Source organism: Hippoglossus stenolepis, chromosome 22 (assembly GCF_022539355.2).
Source record: "Hippoglossus stenolepis isolate QCI-W04-F060 chromosome 22, HSTE1.2, whole genome shotgun sequence".
Taxonomy (NCBI): Eukaryota; Metazoa; Chordata; class Actinopteri; order Pleuronectiformes; family Pleuronectidae; genus Hippoglossus; species Hippoglossus stenolepis.
In genome coordinates this window covers 16870818-16889679 of record NC_061504.1, presented here as the reverse complement: position 1 = coordinate 16889679, position 18862 = coordinate 16870818, and the positions used below count along the sequence as shown (strand labels likewise).

Genomic DNA, 18862 nt, shown 5'->3' with positions numbered 1-18862 from the left:
ACACACCTGCAGCAGCCCGACGGGAGCGTGCGTCATGTTTAACGTCGTGAGTCGAAAGTACGTCCCCACGCGCCCCGCGCTCACCGACGACCCCCCGGTGACCGTCCAGACCGTCCACGTCTCCAAGTCCGCGGACGCACCGGAGGCGACGTGGCCGCCGCACGGAGCCAAGATGCGGATCTCCAAGGCCAACAAGGGCCCGGCGGTGGTTCGAGCGCTGCGGCGGCACACGTCCCCTCCGCCGGCCAGCCTGGAGAGCCTGGAGGCGGCCTGGAGCGAGAGAGCGCGACCGGAGGCGGCACCGGAGAGGAGAGACCGCGAGGGGGAGGCTCCGGGCAGCGGAGCGGAGGGCCACGGAGCAGGGCCACAGAGGAGCCGCAAGAGGGGCTTCAGACCCCCCGACGTGAGGACCATCTTCTCCCCCGAGGAGAGGGACCCCAGGGTGAAGGAGGAGTCCGGGGAGGGACACACCTTCCAGGCCGGAGGGGAGGACACCTGGTGCGACGCCTGCTGTCAGTACATGTTCCAGCCCGGACTCACCTGTGCAGGTACCGTCTCACCTGGAGCTCACCTGGCTCACTTCGTTAACCAGTGTCCGAAAACTGCACGTTCAGTGGGACAGGAAATCCAGCAATCACCTGTTTCCTGGAGGGGAACATGTCCATGTGAAATATTGATCCTCTTTACATCAAATCAATAATCAATAAGTATCATATCAAACCAAAACTGGATCCGACCCCGAGCTGAGAACAAACCGCTCATGTCCTCTGTCTGTGGGACATGAAGAGTTTACATGATGTAAATCAGATGTTACTGATCCTGGTGTCATGCTTCAACACATTCAATTAAAATAAAAGTAATTCAGTATCATCTGATCTGATCCAGGGTCAGGTTCAGTTTTAATTCAAGGTAACGTGTATAAAAAACTGACGCATCATAAGGAATAGAAAGTAACACTGAGTCTTTTTGAAATCTTATTTATTGTCAATAATCAATTCCTCTCCACCTCCACCGAGGAGGTTATGTTTTCACCCCCGTCCGTCGTGTGTCCGTTGGTCTGATCCCCATGAAACCATCTGTACAGAGTTTCTTATGGATCAGCGTTGAACTTTAGCTCAGATCCAGGATCAGGGGGCAGATCCAGGGATTTATTATTTTACGTCTTTAAACGTTGTGAAATTTGAGCTATTTTGAGATATTTATCAGTTTGTGTGTTTGGTGCGGATCATAAATCCAGATGCAGTGAAGTTAAACGTGGTTCCTGACTGAACTCAGCTTCTCTACTTTGAGGATTTGTCGTTGTTTTCAGATTCATTTCATTACAAATTGAATATTGGTCTAATTTTAAAAACAAATTGTGCGTTTTCAAGTTCAATATTTACATTTATTCAACATCTAACATCTTGAGCCTCAGTGTTTAATGTTGATGATAAAATGTCACTTTTCACAGTTATCAGATTGTATTTCACTTACTGTTTAAGTTACTTATCAAACAACAAGAAACAGACTGAGTGACAGAAAGGACTGAATCATGTGCACGAGCAGGTTCTCATGCATGTAGCCGGAGCACACGCGTGTTAGAATGCTGCCCGTGACATAACTAGGTTGGGCTGTGAGACGCAGCTCAGCAGCCGGAATGCAGTCGGTATGCAGACGGACCGGTTGGAGCGTCGGCGTCTCCTCGAGCACAAACTGGACCTCTTCATCCACGTGTGACCGGCAAACAATAGGAGGAGGAGACTCAGGGGAGGCTCCTCCTCTTCCTCCTGTGTTGGTGCCAACGTGGCTGCCGTGGTTACCGTGTCTGAGTTGAGATGGAAGCGACACTCGGAGAGTTTTGAATATTCATATAAACTTATTTATCACTGTTATTTTGACCTTTTCTCCTCCGTCCTCCCGTTGTTGACTTGTTTATTCAGTCGTGTAGATTTAAATATGTGATATTTACTTCTGGTATATATATATATATATATACATATATATATATACCGGAAGTGGTTATGACGGATAAAGGGCCACACCTGGAGGGAGCATATAGGCCAGATGTGTATAAATATGGATGAAGATGGACGACATCCCGGCTTCCAAAAGTGAAGCCAAATCTCATGGATCGCCCCCTGGTGGCTTTCTGCAGTAAAGATCATAAACCCACATGCGATGGGAACCAAACTAAGAAATCAAATGGCTTCATTTTTGAACAACAGGAGGAAGAAGAGACGTGTCGTCCATCTTTATTTACAGTCCTCGTCTAAAGGCCGTTGATTTGCCGTAATCTACAAGTTCTTGTTTTGCACCTACAGGCTAATAATAAGGAATCGTGTGATCTGGATGTTAATATAAACCAAAACAAACGCACATTTTAGCTAACTGATTTTCTAATCAGACAATAAAATCCACATCAGCTTCATCTATTGTAATATTTGAACCCAAATGTTCATATTTATTGAGTAAACTCTTCTTACTCTGCTTCTAGTGTTTTAACCTCAGACAGTGAGTCTGTGTTTCCCCTCAGCTTCACCAGCAGTGTGTGTGTGTGTGTGTGTGTGTGTGTGTGTGTGTGTGTGTGTGTGTGAGTGTGTGTGTGTGTGTGTGAGTGTGCAGATATCTGCTCATTTAAAAGGCCTCTCCTCTCAGAATCCTGTTAAAGGACCATTACTCTGAAGGTCAACAACAGGAACCGCTCCTCAAGAGGGCAAACACTGATTTTACCTGAACAACAAACCTCCAGAGGTGAAACTTGTCGTCCGCTGCGCTCTCTCTCTCTCTCTCTCTCTCTCACTCAATCTCTCACTTATTAACACAGGAACAGTCTCACATGAGCTGGTTGAGCAACAGCAGCAGTTTGGTTCAGTTATTTCTTTTAAAAAATAACTTTCAAGCAGAGAGACATAGAGACTTTCTCTCTCTCTCTCTCTCTCTCTCTCTCTCTCTCTCTCTCTCTGTGGGTCTCTGTCCTTTGTCTCTTTCTCTGGGAGGTGAAGTAACAGAAACCTGCCTCAGAGAGCAGGAGGTCTCTGGTGGAGATCAGGTTTATTGTTGCAGCAGATCCACCGATTGGCCAGTTAAAGTATCTCCTGCAGCATCTGAAGCCGGATACTGTGACTTCCCTGTTGTTTTAGTCTCACATGGACTCACTGGGACATTTCCCAGTCATCTTACTACAGGGCTGCAGGGAAAGTTGCGGGAAATGTCCAGGACATTTTAAAAATTGTACATAAAGATGGACGACGCGTCTCCACTTCCTCCCATTCAGGAGACAGTCTCAGCTGTCAATCCTGAAGTCTCAGTTCATTTTTATATCATCAAATAGCGAATTAAAAACCAAACTGATCAGAAACATGAACAAGATGAGAACAAGCTGAAATGAAAGACACCATCTTTCTTTGTTTACGTAACGTCTACTTTGATTAGTTTGAGTTTGGTCCACGTCCCATCCACTGACATGGAGGAGGAGGCGATGGAGATGAGTTCAGTTCTCAGTGTCTCATCAGTAACATGAGTGAGGGACATTGAGCCAACATGGACGACACCAGGACCCTGAAACTGAAGCAGCTCAATGGAATCCAGCCATGAAGCATTTTATTATTTACACCTGAACCTAGTTTCCTTCAAAATAAAAGACATCAAGAATAATGAACAGATTAGTGTTTTAGCGAATCATCCGCTCTGGTGTTTCTTGTTCCCGTCAGCGTGATGCTCATTTTGAACCATAGTGAGAAATACTGACTGCTGATTGAAAGAGCAGTGTGTGTGTGTGTGTGTGTGTGTGTGTGTCTGTGTGTGTGTGTCTTTGTGTGTCAGCTGTCGTCCCATTGTTTGTTCAGTCGCTGTGACAGTTTGGCTCCACAAGAGACAAGAGACGCTCAACCTGTGGCAGCTAATGGAACACACACACACACACACACACACACACACACACACACACACACACACACACACACACACACACACACACTCCGTCCCTCTCTCTCTCTCTCTCACGCACACACACACACACACACACTTATGTACACACACACATGGGGGGTCAGTGAGGGAGGGACCACACTGGGTCTGAGCAGACACACACAGAAGCATCATGGACAGTGAAGGAGGATTTTGTTGAGTTTGTGGATCTACATCAGATTCACCTCTGGATTTACACCAACATCTGGATTCTCACTCTACGCAGTGTGTGTGTGTGTCTGTGTGTCTGTGTGTGTGTGTGTGTGTGTGTTAGCGATGGGCTTTGCCAAAACTTTTGGTAAAACTTTGAGGAGAGTGTCCGGATTCTTCTATCGCTTTCCAAAAGTGATGCGGCGCTCCGGACGTCTGGAGGTCCAGCGGCTGTGGAGCAGCTCTGGTGAGTCTCCACTGCAGCTGGAGTTATTCTGAACATCTCAGAGAGACGCTGACGATCAGGAAACAGAAAAAAATCAAGTGTGGGAACAAAGTGTCGATGTGATGATGCTCAAAAGAACGTGCGACTCCTCGGCTCCGTTTTTACAATTAACTTTCATTCAGTGAAAATAAGGAAAGACTGAAAACTAAACGCAGAGTTACACAAAGTCTCCAGTGTCGCACACAGTCATTGTGTCTGCAGCTCAGTGTGCCAGGTGTGTGTGTGTTTGTGTGTGTGTGTGTGTGTTGCAGTAATATGATCACAGTCACAGTTTTGATTACAAGATAATTGAGCTGAACACGTGTCCAGGTTCAGAAGAAAGAAAGAAAAGAAAAGAACATTATAAAGAATTGGGAGACAACAGATGGCTGCAGCGCACACACACACACACACACACACACTCACACACACACACACACACACACACACACACACACACACACACACCTGTCTCTGTCTGCTCTACTGTACAAACATTCTAACAACCTGCACTTTTTGGACGTTTCAAACTGTGTCATCGTGGGAATCGTGTTTTAAATCTGCAGACGGAAGAATTACAATGTGATTCAGTTTTTATTAAATATCAAACATGTGTAAACAGAAAAATGAGAAACGATATTGAGCCGAAACAGTTTAGATTATTTATCAGATCGTCACTCGACAGGAAATGAACCATCAAGTCTTAGATGTTCAGTTTTTCTTTCTATAAACTTTCTATATTTGGGTTTTAAACCTTTTGTTTTTTTAACTGTGTCGTCACAGACATAGTTATTGTATTTTGTTTTGACATTTCATAGAAGACAGATTAATTGAGAAAACTAGGAAGGCACACTGTGTGTGTGTGTGTGTGTGTGTGTGTGTGTGTGTGTGTGTGTGTGTGTGTGTTTATTTAAGTGTTTGTGTCTCGAGCCTCATTGTCACTCGCTCTGCACACACAGACCTGATTAGAGACCTCATTCTAAAAAACGTTTCACACTCAGGAGATGAAAACTTTTCAGTCCGTGGTTTCTGACCTTTGACCCCTGAGCCCCAGATCCTGCAGGACACACTGAATTTCACAATAAAAGCCCGAAGCTGTGACGTACAGGATGCTGCTGGTTGTGGTTCGATGCCGAGGAAACAATCAAATCTGTGGTTTTACAAAATCAATGTAAAGAACAATCATCAATAGACACACAAGACAAATCATTTAGTCAAAGAAAAAGGATATTCTTTATTATTTCACATGTATTGACGGATGTAAAGTTACTTAATGTTTATGAACATGGACGGACGGATGAGAGGCTCGTCCTCTGTGGATCAGGTTCATTGTCAGGAGGGATAGAGAAGGATGACAGGGAGGACGCATGACTGGAGAGAGGGTGTGATCGCAGGAAACTGGGTAGACACACACACACACACACACACACACACACACACACACACACACACACACACACACACACAACACATAACAAGCTACGTCAGTGAGCAGAGAGAGAGAGAGATTGATGGTAGAACTGAGTCAGCAGTTCCACCTCCCTCCCTCCGCTCCTGCCTGTGTGTCCATCACACTGTGGCCTCCATTTGACTGTTAAATCACCCACTCAGCACAACACACTCACACACACACACACACACACAGACACAGACACACACAGGGTGAATGGTGGCTAGGCAAATCAGCATCTGGAGTCTGACCGAGACTGAATGTGGAGCAGAGCACGGCAGAGAGAGGCTGAAAACGACTGCAGAGAGCGAGAGAGAGAGAGAGAGAGAGAGAGAGAGAGAGAGAGAGAGAGAGAGAGGGGAGTGTGTCGCTGTGTGTGTGGTTTTCACTCCTGTGTGTGTCTGTGTGTGTTTTTAAGCGAGTGTGTGGAAGAAGGGGAGATGTAACGTTGTAGATCTTAATGAGGACACTGAGTGTGTGTGAGATGACGATGGGAGATGGGAGCAGCCATGTGCAAACTGTCGGATAAAGTGGGACAGCACGTGAGGAAGAGGTCCACAGGTAGGAGGACGGGAAGGGACACACACACACACACACACAGACACACACAGACACACACACAGCTTAGGTGGGTGCTTGTCTGTTGTTGTGTAAAATGTTTGTTGTTCGGAGATGAGCTCCTCTTCTTCTATGGCAGTTATTTAAATACTTTGTGATTCTGCTGAGTTGTTGCCAGCCTTGATTCGTGTGTGTGTCTGTGTGTGTGTGTGTGTGTGCGCGTGTGTGTGTGTGTGCGTGTCACCGTGCAGTAACAGGATGAATCTTTCATATCCACAGACTCCTCATCAATATAATAAATCTATAAACTACAGTTTGTCTAGTACTAAAGTATCTTTCACACCTTTGCCTTCACATCAGGTTGATGGATGTGAAATCAAAAGGATGATTAATAATCATTTATGTCACATTTAAATCTTCTGTATTAGGATTTAAAGATGGAGACAAAGGTTGAATCCTGTCGTCTCTTGTCCTGAATCATCGTTTACTCTGTTTATTGCCCGTCGCTGTATCACTGGGGAGAATTTGCATGATGCTGGTTTCCAGATTAACTCTGAGCTCAACAGACGTAACGTACATGCAAATAATCTCTTGATATCAACGCACACGTTCAAAGGTTGTGTTGAATTGTGTGTGTGTGTGTGTGTGAGTCACTTCACAACCACAAATAAACTTTCCCTTTCCCCCTCCTCTCTTTTGTCTCAATCAATAAATTCGATGCATTAATCGATTCCTCTGTGTGCAGGGTGTAAATACACGTGTCACGCTGCGTGTCGGGACCGAGTGTCACTGGACTGTCAACCTGCAGCGTCGCACATCAGCCAGGACCAGCTCAACAACAACACACAGCTGCACGTGAGTACACAACACTGAGTGTGTTTTACTTTATGTTTGTTTTCATCTTGGCAACAGAATTTTAGTTTGGAGGCTCTTGGTTTGTTTTCCAATCATAACTCTACAGAATTATTAATATATATACACCTACACGTGTAATATATATACACCAACAAATCATTTTCATAGTGTTTGATATTTTCATTATGGCTTTTAAAGGAGATGTATCCATGTATAAATCCCTTTACTGTAGTTGTGCTCCACCACAAGAGGGCGCTGGAGTCTAATATTTTGACCACTGTGGCTGTGGTTTGATTTTTCAAAACAGGCAAAACAAAGAGTTTATTAGAAAAGGTCAGAAAACACCTTTATAAAGTAGTGAATTAATTTTCTAAAGCAATCAAACGATAATAAATCATGAATTTAAACTTGAACTTGAGCTTCAGGAAACTGTGAAGAGCATTTTTTAAATAATTCACCAAACAAGTGATCGATTAATCCCAAAAAACAAAAGACAAGTTAATTGATTATGAATCAAATAATCGTAAGAAACGTGTGATTGAATCTGACGCTGTGAGATAATAACACAGACACACATATACCCATAATGCATCATGCACCAAGAGTAGTGTGTGTGTGTGTGTGTGTGTGTGTGTGTGTGTGTGTGTGTGTGTGTGTGTGTGTGTGTGTGTGTGTGTGTGTGTGTGTGTGTGTGTGTGTGTGTGTGTGTGTGTGTTTTTCCGGGAAGACAGCTGTGTGTGTGGCAGGTCTGGTTCATGTCAGAGACTGTACCAGGCTGTACAGCAATATCATGCAACTGTGTGTGTGTGTGTGTGTGTGTGTGGATAGATTGATTACCATGAAATTGACCATGAAGTTTTGTGGTATTTGTATTTGCAGCTGTGTTTTCTGTTTGAATGACAACACGTATCTGTCCGTTAGTTGTAGAGATTGAACTGTGACGTCCGGTTTTCCCCGTGAAACTAAGAAAAGGGGATTTTTAAAGCAGTTTAAATGTCTCAAGGACATTTTTAATGTTTTTATTATCATCTCACATTTATTCCACCTCAGCTGAAATATCTCCTCTGTGGTCGTGAACAAGCCGACATCAGTGTTTGTGTCTGATCTGTTTGAAACAGCGCAGCAGCGTCAACACTGATCCAGTGTGAGGGGGTGAGCTCAGCACATTTCAGACTGAACTCATCCACACCCTCAAATAGAGCTGAGTCGTGCTGAGCACAGTGATGTGGCTTTTTAGGAGCCGTCAGTTATTACATGAAGATGTTTTTATGTGTGTGTCTGCAGCTGGATTCAAGCTGCAGAGTATTTTACTAAATCAAACAGAAGAACTGGAAAAGGTTCGATTAGATAAGATTCACACTTTATTGATTGAGTTTAGGAAGTTCAAATGTGGACTCTGTGAATCAGATGAGTTGTTTGTGTTACTGCGGACGTGTACATTCAGGGTGGAGTTGTGTGTGAAGCAGACTAACACACACAGACACACACACACCTGAGTCAGCGACCACAGTGAAAGTGATCTCTCGGGGCAGTTAGCCAATGAACGGGAGGCATTTACTCTCCTGGCCTGTCCTGTGACATTAGCGCGGGGACGTCCTCCTGTTGGTTTGTGTTGTCGAGCAGAGAGTCAACGCGCACCAGACAATAACACAACTTCATTTACCACTTCTACTGCTTTTATATGGCAAAGTTACGCAAAGCTGCAGCGCTGACTCAGTAATCAAATCACCAGTCGATTCAATCAGATGAATCTGCAGCTCGAGAACTCCTGAACCGAGCCGCTGAGTCGGAGGCAGATTTGGGGAATTTAAATCAGAAATAGTCTTGTGTAATTTCCAGGTGTCCACACTGAGACCCGTTAATCAGGTGTTCTGGATCTATAGAATGTGCAGGCAGTAAACATGAGTCACTTCTGTCAACATTAACGTTAAATTCCTAAAGATTAAAGTTAAATATCCACGACAATAGATCCGAACACCACATATATGATTTTTATATGAAACTGGTGTAGATCTGAATTTCTTTTACTTTGATTTCTTGTTATTAGAAGCAACAGTTTGGTTTCCTAATGAATTATCCAAGTAAAACAAAGATAGACGTGTTGTTTCTTGTAATATTATTAGTATTCTATTACTTTATTACTCTCGATATCTACCACCTGAGCACCCGTCCAGTACGAGTGACACGTCGTCCTCGTCCTCTTGATCTGCGACGAGCTTGGACAATGATTGACAGAGAAAACGAGTCCAAACCGCCGCTGGGTTTCACTTCCTGCCGCTGCTGGGAAAGACAAACACAGGCGGAGGCAGAAGAGAAAACAAAGACAGACGAGGGAGAATGAACCGGGAGGAATGTTCATGTGTTTTCTCTTTGGCCCTAATGGACGCTCATTAACACTGGTGGGTCAGACTGGGAGACATGGGGCAGCTGGGACTGTCAGTAGCAATAGAAAAGTATCAAGACAAGTTATTAAAGGCTGGAGAGATTGTGCAAAAATCAGATAGGAGAAAGCAGAGACATTAATGTGGTTTTTAACCTTTTTGTCTCGTGATCTGTTCAAGCAACGTCCCCTAATTGGTTAAAGGGATTAAATGATGTCAGATGTTTCTACAAATACATTTACTTACACTTAGTGAGGTCCTGACTCCATGTTGGAGACCAAGAGAACAGCTGATTCCATGATTTATGTTTTTATTAAGAACTGATTTTAGCTAAATTCGAGAAATTAAAACCAAAAAAGCAAATATCGCTTCATTAAGATTTTACAATCTGCTTTAACTCAGCAGGAAGACGTAAGAAATCACCAGATTATACTTAACAAGTTAGAAAAGTCCATTTAAATATGTAAAAGAAGGAATGTTAGTGTGTTTTCTCTCTCTGGGTTTTTTACTGTTACTCATTAACAGCCATTACAACTGGGCTGGACTCACTGAGTGAAAACTGTGGTATAATTTATGTAGTTGAAATATATTCCCACTGTGGGAAAGTGTTGTTTTTGTCACAGAATCCAAAACATAAATCTGCAGCCGACGTCTTAATTGTCCTGATAAGAGGAGTCTCAGCAAAATAAGAGCTAAAACAAAACAGCACAAATGTAAAAATGACAAAAATACAGTTAATTTATGTTCATTCACTTATAAAGAATAAATCTTCTGATGTGAAGTTGTAAAATTAGAGTAAAGATCACATTGCACACGTTTAAAAAGCTGCTCAAGACATATTTTTGTGATATGAAAAGTCAGTTTTCTCTGAGTCAGTATTCTGTCTCTTTGTGATTCCACCGCATGGAACTGAAACCATGAGACGACACATTAGTTTGTGTGTTTCCAGATAAGAAATAAACATCTGCTCCAGCACATCGCTGTGGCACCAAAATACAGAGGTTCAGCAGATCTGCAGGGGTGGGACACACCCACACACACACACACACACACACACACACACACAAATCCTGGGCTATATTCCTTTAACCTCAGCCACTAAATCATCTGGGGGTTGAAAAAAGTACACACAGTGTCATTCTAGAAGGTTCACCTCCACACAACCTCACAGCGCTACACACACACACACACACACACACACACACACTTCCTGTTTCATTGCCACAGTCATGTTGCAAAAATCCTGTTTCGCAAGAAAGTCGGCCGTTATGGAAGACAAATTCAAATTTAAACTGAATATATAGAGATATATAATTTGAAAGATAAGATCATTCTTCATTTGTCCTAAAATGGGGACATTTTCTGTTTTGCAGCAGCAAAGGGCGAAATAGAAGCATCAGTAAAAAGCTACTTTAAATATAACCCTGGATCCAGATGTGTGGCTTCTCCTCCTCTCACTATCAAACATCTGGATCCAAACCGTCCTTCCTTTCCACAAACATCATCACCCGTCTGCTTATCATCCGTCTCTTCCTCCTCTTGGCGTATCGCTCTCAATCTTCCCTCTCCTCCGCTGCTCTAATCAGCCGCTCGTTGTGTTGAGGGAAACACAAACAGAGCCGAGGTTTGTACCTGACGAGCACGAGGACCAGGAAGTGGAGCGAGAGATTACAGATGTTTACATGAGGAAAGAAAGACACGTGCACGCAGCACGGACAAGTTGGAGGATAAATTCAATCGTTAAGCTGCTGTCTTCGAGTCATATTTTATAAAATAACAATCAGTATAATAGTCATTTGCACAAATCTATCATTTTGTATTAAAAATAGGTTTAATAATCACGTGCAGTATTGTATAAGATGGGTCAGTTGATTACAGTTTCTATTACAGATAATTATCACATATGCTAAAGCTAACGCTCCTTGTCGGTGAACACAAATCTGCAGAGGGATCCATTTTATTTTTTTCCATTCGAAGCTTCGTGTCTTGGGTTTTAAATTATTCACTTAGTGTTGTCGAGCATCGTTTTATTTTTGTTGCTTTAATCAAATTTAGAACCGAGACACGAGACAGAAACATATTAAACTCAAAGGAAGAAATGTAGCGTCCAAGAGGACAAACGTCTCGAGGACGGACTGAAGAGGAAAACAACCAGAAAATGACCACAAGGATTTGTTCACTCAAACTTAACGACATATATTTGAGCTTGACATCATCATATTTCAGTAAAACTGGCGTTACCACTTATTTCCATGTCAGAGACACATAATCGTGTCACACAAATCTTCAGCCTCGAGCTATAAAAGATCCATTTGAAGGATTTACGCACAGTTCAGGACCAGATCCAAGACTAATATTCACTATCCAGGGTTTATTTCTCTTCATAATTGTGTCCGTGCTGCAGCGCTGTGCAGTGAAGCTGAAACACAGGCCTGAATTACTGTAATCTGTGTGGATTGAGGAGGATTAAGCGCTCGGTCAGATGCAGGTCTGACAGACAAAGCTCCCCCCATCATCAGCTGCCTGTTGCAGAAACAGGACACCAGCCGACAGCTTAGAGACCCGACAACAGACGAGCCCCATTGATTCCTTCGTGCTTTTTTTTTTTTTTTACATGTCCCAACATGGCCATCACGCAGATAAAGTGTTTTATCGCTGAGCTCCAGTGATTCGCCAGCTGAGCCCATGTAAGGAGCCTCTGGTGACGCTTTCTGTTCCGTTACATCGATGTTTCATTTCTGCCTTTTCTGTTTATTGTAATTTTAAAAATGTAGTCTAATAAGGTTAATTAGGTCAAATACAGTTTTATCTTTCCGGTCTGACTGAGAATCTGTCTCCTCTTTGGTATTTACCTGTGTGTTGCTGTGCCTCTCGTATCGAGGGCAGGTGACACAGTGGAAAGAACGATAATGACCCACAACTACAGTAATGACGACTCAGGAAAACAATAATATCTGGGCTGATTCTGTGAGACCTTTAATCAAAACAGCTTTTCTTCCTGTTCCTGCAGTCACGTGACGACACAAACCACAATTCAGCCGCACGGAATTACTTAAAACTCATAAATATCAGTCTCCTATAGACAGAGATTCATGAATTGTTCCCTAAAGAAATACTTGGATTTACAAAAAACCTAAATTGAACGGGTCCTTCCTCGTCCTTCCTCGTCCTTCCTCGTCCTTCCTCGTCCTTCCTCGTCCTTCCTCGTCCTTCCACCAAGTTTTGCCGTAATCTGTTTCGTAGTTTTTTGCAAACTTGTAAACTGAACCCTGCAGAAGCAAATTCTAAGTAAACTTTCTGCTCTGTTTGTGGGACGTTCACGGAAAACAGATCTGTACAGGAGGGACTCCTCGTGTGTGTGTGTCTGTGTGTGTCTGTCTGTGTGTGTCTGTGTGTGTGTGTACAGTGCACCTTTCTTTCATTCTTATCTGGAACCCAGTCCTTATCCAGGCAGACGATCTCCTCATCCTCAGACAGGAGCTGACACACATTCACTATTCATACAGTTTCCACACAGACGTCACTGTAAAGTCAAATTAATCAAAGACGCTGAGTTCACGCCGACTGAGCTCAGATTAAAACAACCGACAACAGAGGAGCTGAAATGTCCGGGTTCTCTTCTTTTATTTATTTTTATGAAAAGTCTGTATAGGAAGTGGAGGGAGGGAGAGAGATTGTGTATCCTATCACACCATCATGTGTGTGTGTGTTCCCTCACAGTTGTGTGATTGCGCTGCTGCAGCAGATCAGTTCCTCTCAGCTCTGTGAGTTCAGACCAGCTGTGTTTCCTTCATCCTGTTCGCTGCTGAGTAATTTAATTCAGTGTTCAGCGAAACAAACGTTCCTCTAAATGAGCCTGTGACGCGTCAGAGACTCACACCGTCGACTCACTGCGGCCGGCGACTTTCACCCGTTCAATTATCTTCAGACAAACAGATCCAATCAGCCTCAGCACGGACCTTAGACTTTATATAAAGATGGACGATGCATCTCCACCTCCTCCCACTTTCCTGAATATCCAGCATTACAACACACACCCTTCAACCAAACTTCATGGAAACCCTTGAAGTTTCCAGGGACTGATAACTCAATGAGTGAGTGTAATTTGGTGGAGATTTAATTTAAAGGGACAGTTTGACCTTGAGAAAGTTCAGTATCCACTCGAGAGTCGTGTTCTAGTGTCCAGAATATTCAGATTCTCAACGTATCTTCCACCGAAAAGAAAATATTCATAATCTAATAAAACGTTTCTATTCTCAGATGTAAAAATGTTTGGTAGCATCTGTTTTCAATCCTTCCTCCACCACCACAAACCTGCTCTGAACCTCACGGCTCTTTTCATGCTGCTCGCTCAACCCTGCCACTCCCACATCAACTGTCAGTAACCGTGTAATTCTGCTCCTCCAGCTGCAGGGGAAGCGTCGGGCGTCGGGGGTTCGACTCTCGAAGCCTCGCACCGCTCTCCGCTCGCCGGCTGCCTGTGTGTGATTATGTGATACCCCGAGGCTGCGTGTGATCGCCAGGCAGCATTCCTCCGCGCTTTGATCACGAGACACTCTGTGTTTTGTCTGTCAGGATGAAATACTGGGCCTCGGGGGGGGGGGGCAGGATAAATGGGACACACACAGAATAATCAGCATTTAAATATACCTGCACCTGATGGAACCTCCATGGGCTTCACGTGTGATAATATTCAAAGGCTTTTCACGCTGGCAGCGGATCGGTTTCACGGACCCCGAGGCAACGTGGAGATCAGGTTGGACATTCAACACCTGTAACATCAAAACAAAAGAGTCCACACACTTACACACACACACAAGTGTTACTCGACCCACAATGCCCCACGGTGCGCTGCATTACCAGGAACCTCCACCGCTTCCCGTTTCCATGTCCTGGAGCTGTTCCGAGCGTTCCTAATCGTACTTTTGCTGTTTGCACCCGAAGGCCTCATTAGGTTGAGTATTAGCAGACCGCTGTTGAATACCTGCGGGAAATCTCAACATCGCTTAATGACGACCTGGTGTATCTACGCCGTGACGTCATCTGCTGTGTTTCTGGTCGTCATCAGGCGTCCGTCTTGTTAAATGTGGCGAAGGAACGAGAGCGAGCCCTGCGATTGGCTGTTCAGCCCCATTAATGACTGATTTCACCTTCGTTATCCTTATTTTTCACCCTCAAAACCACAGGCTGAGCGCCCATGTGTGTATAATTAACACAAGTGACGAGGCTCCTGTGACTCAGAATGATTAATAAGTTTGTTTTGTTTGTCTCAAAGTCAGAAATTATGACCGAGGCTGACTAAGGAACTGCCGATACTGTAGCTTGATCCCCTGATCACTGCTGAACAGACTCTGGCTTCAAATGATGAAACCATGTTTGATGAATTTCTATTTCATGTGTTCTTTCACTAACATGGAGGAGATGGGGGTTTAGGCTTGAGGCCTGACGCTGCACATGGCTTAGATCCCCTGTTGCACACATGTCAAGACTGGTTCCAGTTTTCTTATAAGTTTTGTGACTGTGACTCTCAGTTTTATACACTGGTCTTGTCCCAGTATTTCTATATTTGGGATAATTTCTCATCTGTCTTATCCTTTACACTGTTGGATGTAGGAGCTCAGCCAGAGGTGATTTACTCACTGTTGGTTCTCACCTGTAAACCAGTTCAAACACAAACACACCCACCACCCTCATAGACCTTTAAATTAGAGGAGGACACACACTCCTGTAGGAATAAGACTCACAAGTTATTTATAGACAACACACACACACAGATTTACACAAGTTAACAGCAGCTTCCAAACTGAGATGAGATACAGGAGCTGTTTTTGAAACGTTCCTCTCTCCATCTTTCTCTCGTACTGAATTCTCTAAATATGACACGTTGCTCAAAGTCTGACCTTTGACCTTTGACCCACCGTTAAACGCCCCCTGCCCTAACCTCTCCCATAGCGTGACTCCATACTCGCCACCCCCCTGCCCCCCTGCCCCCCACTGCCCCAACACAAGCCTCTGAAACTTATTCTGACTTTAAATGAAACTCATGACCTCGTGGTTACGACATTAGAAGATATGGTGGCGTTCTCTGCTGCTAGGCAACGGCAACATGGATACAACAGAGACACTATTTCTTTTATTGTTTCTATTGATTAATGATTGTTTGACATATAAACTGTTTTGTTCAATTGCTTTCATCGTTTTTCTCGTCAACAACTTTGTTTTGAACAGTTGTGCACAATTAAAGTTTATTATTATCATTATTAACGAGCTCGCAGGCAGGTCGCGTCTTGCAGAGAATACAAAGAGTTAATGATAGAGAGAGAAAAGTTGTTTGGAATGTGTATTATAATGAGATTACACAACTCTGTCAAATTTTAATTCAATAACTTGTTGTTTAACAAACGTATAACTTCTGTGGCGTCGGCCGAACATCAGCAAACACGTCGCAACTCGTAAACTCAGAGCTTTCCGAAAACTTTGAGTTGCGAGGTCGTGAATACCAAAGAGGGGCGGCGTTCAAATGGACTCTTCTCGTAAACATTAACGATCGAAGGCAACATCGGGAGCAGAATTGTACATAAAATATATGAGAAGTTTTTGCTAAACCTCCTTTGAGTCCGTTAACGTTAAACCTCCGGCTCCTGAGAGAAGACCTGAGATCACTGCTGACCTCCAGGTTTTAAACAGGAGCTGCTGCAGTGTTGAAATGTATTTAATGTGGAACTGTGACTCCGGAGCTGCAGATTATTCATCTTGTTAAATCATCAAACCACATATTTCATGAATGTATCATCACTCCCTTTACTTTTCTCTTATATTTTATTAAAGTTACTGTAAGAACAAGGGTTTCTCCAAGATGTCAACTTAGCAGGACGTTGTACTGAACTAGTAAAGAGCACAGAGAGAAAAATTACTTATGACTTATGATTGAGAAGAATCTACTGCCTTTTGTATTGAATTTATTTATTCCTGATGTGTTTTCTATCTGTTGTGTGTAGTTTTGTGTTTGTTACTTTTGCATTTCGGCGTCTTGTTGTCCACGTTAAGGTTCAGGGTTACATGATAGTGTGTGTATGTTGGTCTGGAGCTGACTGTGCTGGTATGTCAGTAATGTACAACCCAACTGGCTCCAGACCAAAGTGACCACTGTGTGTGTGTGTGTGTGTGTGTGTGTGTGTGTTTGTCAAAGGTGTGCCTCTCAGTCTCGGCCTTTGAGTTTGCGAAGTGAGAGATTTATATTATTTATAGGCACCTAATCAGCAGGAATACTATTTGATAAAACATCAATGAATGAACCGTTGAGCAATGTCATCCAACAATCAATAGAACCAGTATTAATAAAGTTGTGGGGCTGTTTTTGTCCCAATTATCAGGTTTCTGAGATGACCTGACTTCTCTGTGGTCTTCAGATATGAAAACAATCTCTTTTTGTCCACTTTGTATTCATCATGAATATGTTGCTGTCGTCCAACAAGCATCCAGACACTAAATCACAGTTTTCTGGAGGACAAGAGTAATGTCAAAGAAGTTTAGGGACAAGAATGTGGCCTGCATGCTTATCTGTTATTTTCAGAGTGTGTGTGTGTGTGTGTGTGTGTGTGTGTGTGTGTGTGTGTGTGTGGAGGTCACTGCAGTGTTATAAAGGATAATATGGAGGTTTGGCTCCGCCACATGTGTCCCTTTTTTATTTTTGGCCCCTGTTCTAACCCTGCTGGTTTTAAATTAGAGCCTGTATGGCTAAAAATCGCCCAACTAGTCCACTGGTTGTTGCCCTGTGTGTGTGTGTGTGTGTGTGTGTGTGTGTGTGTGTGTGTGTGTGTGTGTGTGTGTGTGTGTGTGTGTGTGTGTGTGTGTGTGTGTGTGTGTGTGTGTGTGTGTGTGTGTGTGCGTGCGTGTGCGTGTGTGTGTGTGTGTACACTGTAGACTTCCCCCTGCAGCTGAACCTTGCTCAGTTTCTTGGTCTTTTCGCTGCTGCACTGATGTATAATGTTAAAAATCATAAATTCTGTGTGACGTAGAACAGCCCCAGAAGCATTAGTTGAAAACAGAAGGTACTTACACTTTTAATTATCCCAGTGCTCAGTAATGGCTTCCAGTTGTTGGCCCGTGATGGAGCAATAACAGAGACTTTCACACCACCCACTGAAAACATGAGTAAAAACTCTGATCCAATTTATGATCACATAAACTCAGTGGTGGGTCAGGTTGCTGCCTGCCTGAACATACCACCAGGTTTTCATACCAGTCCACCCAGGAGTCGTTCGGTAGTTATACTTCCCTTAATACCAGTATCACCAGTTTCAATCCCCAGAGATATCTGTGTCGACCTTCAAGCTCCGTTCTGGTCAAACACAAGAACACATTTAATTACTCGTTTTTTTCCTCCTGCCACAAAAGGTCAGACTTCTCCCTCTGCTAAAGGTCGACTCTCCGGCTGCACCAGAGCGCTGCCTCTTGGTAAAATCAAACCTCGCCACAGGCAGACGTGACTTCTCATTTCGGTTTGGCTGATTTCACCCTGACGCTCCTTTTGTCCAGAGCAAACATCCAGCCTAAAGACCAGAGTCTAAAGGAACATGTCAGATAAACAGATCTGTAGCTTTGGTGAACACAGTTGTGTTGGTTGGAGTCTAGTTGAGTTGGGGGGGCTACAGTGGACATGGAAGGTTCTTGCCTGAGGCCTGTTCTCAGGTCTGTTGAGTGGATTAGAGGCCGAGCAAACATCTGTAGGAACTGGCCACAGAACAAACTGACCATTAGCAAACACCTTGATGGGGGTGCGGCTGGTTTTCACAGAGTAATCTCATTCAGAGAGGAAAACTGCACTTTGCTTATTTGTTTTTGTTTCAGGTTTCTCCTCTTTTTTCAGCTGCTGAGAGTCGCTGCTCTGTAACTGACCTCTGACATGTATTTTAGGAATGTGGTCGACCTATATTCTTGTCGGTGGTGTGTTTTTCAAGTTCTTGTGTTCTGGGTATGCTGAGGTTTTGAGGGAATCTCTGTGAAGCCGCTGATGAGGAGAAAACAAACTCTTATTTTTGACTCTGAGCATTTTTAAATGTCAGGAAAGTTCAGAGGTAAAGTTTTCACCTCCTCTGTGCTTCAGCCCGAGTGGAAACATCCAGAGATACAGCACCGCTGTTCTGATTGTTAAAGGATAAATCTGGTATTATTATATCATATATAAGTAGTTTGGTGCATTTTCAACTGTCTCACACAGTCTTTGTCTGCTCAGCTGTCATGAATAAGGATTTATTA

At 43.6% G+C, this 18862-nt stretch overlaps 1 protein-coding gene across 1 annotated transcript in view; it reads left to right on the top strand.

Moving 5' to 3' along the window:
- Positions 1-34: 34 nt before the first annotated feature.
- The window catches only part of rassf3 (Ras association domain family member 3), a 41950-nt gene continuing 23122 nt past the window's right edge, over positions 35-18862 (top strand). Inside the window, exons 1-2 of the mRNA XM_035146916.2 lie at positions 35-548; positions 7114-7223. Coding sequence (XP_035002807.2) covers positions 35-548; positions 7114-7223 — 624 coding nt within the window. The remainder of the gene's footprint in view (positions 549-7113; positions 7224-18862) is intronic.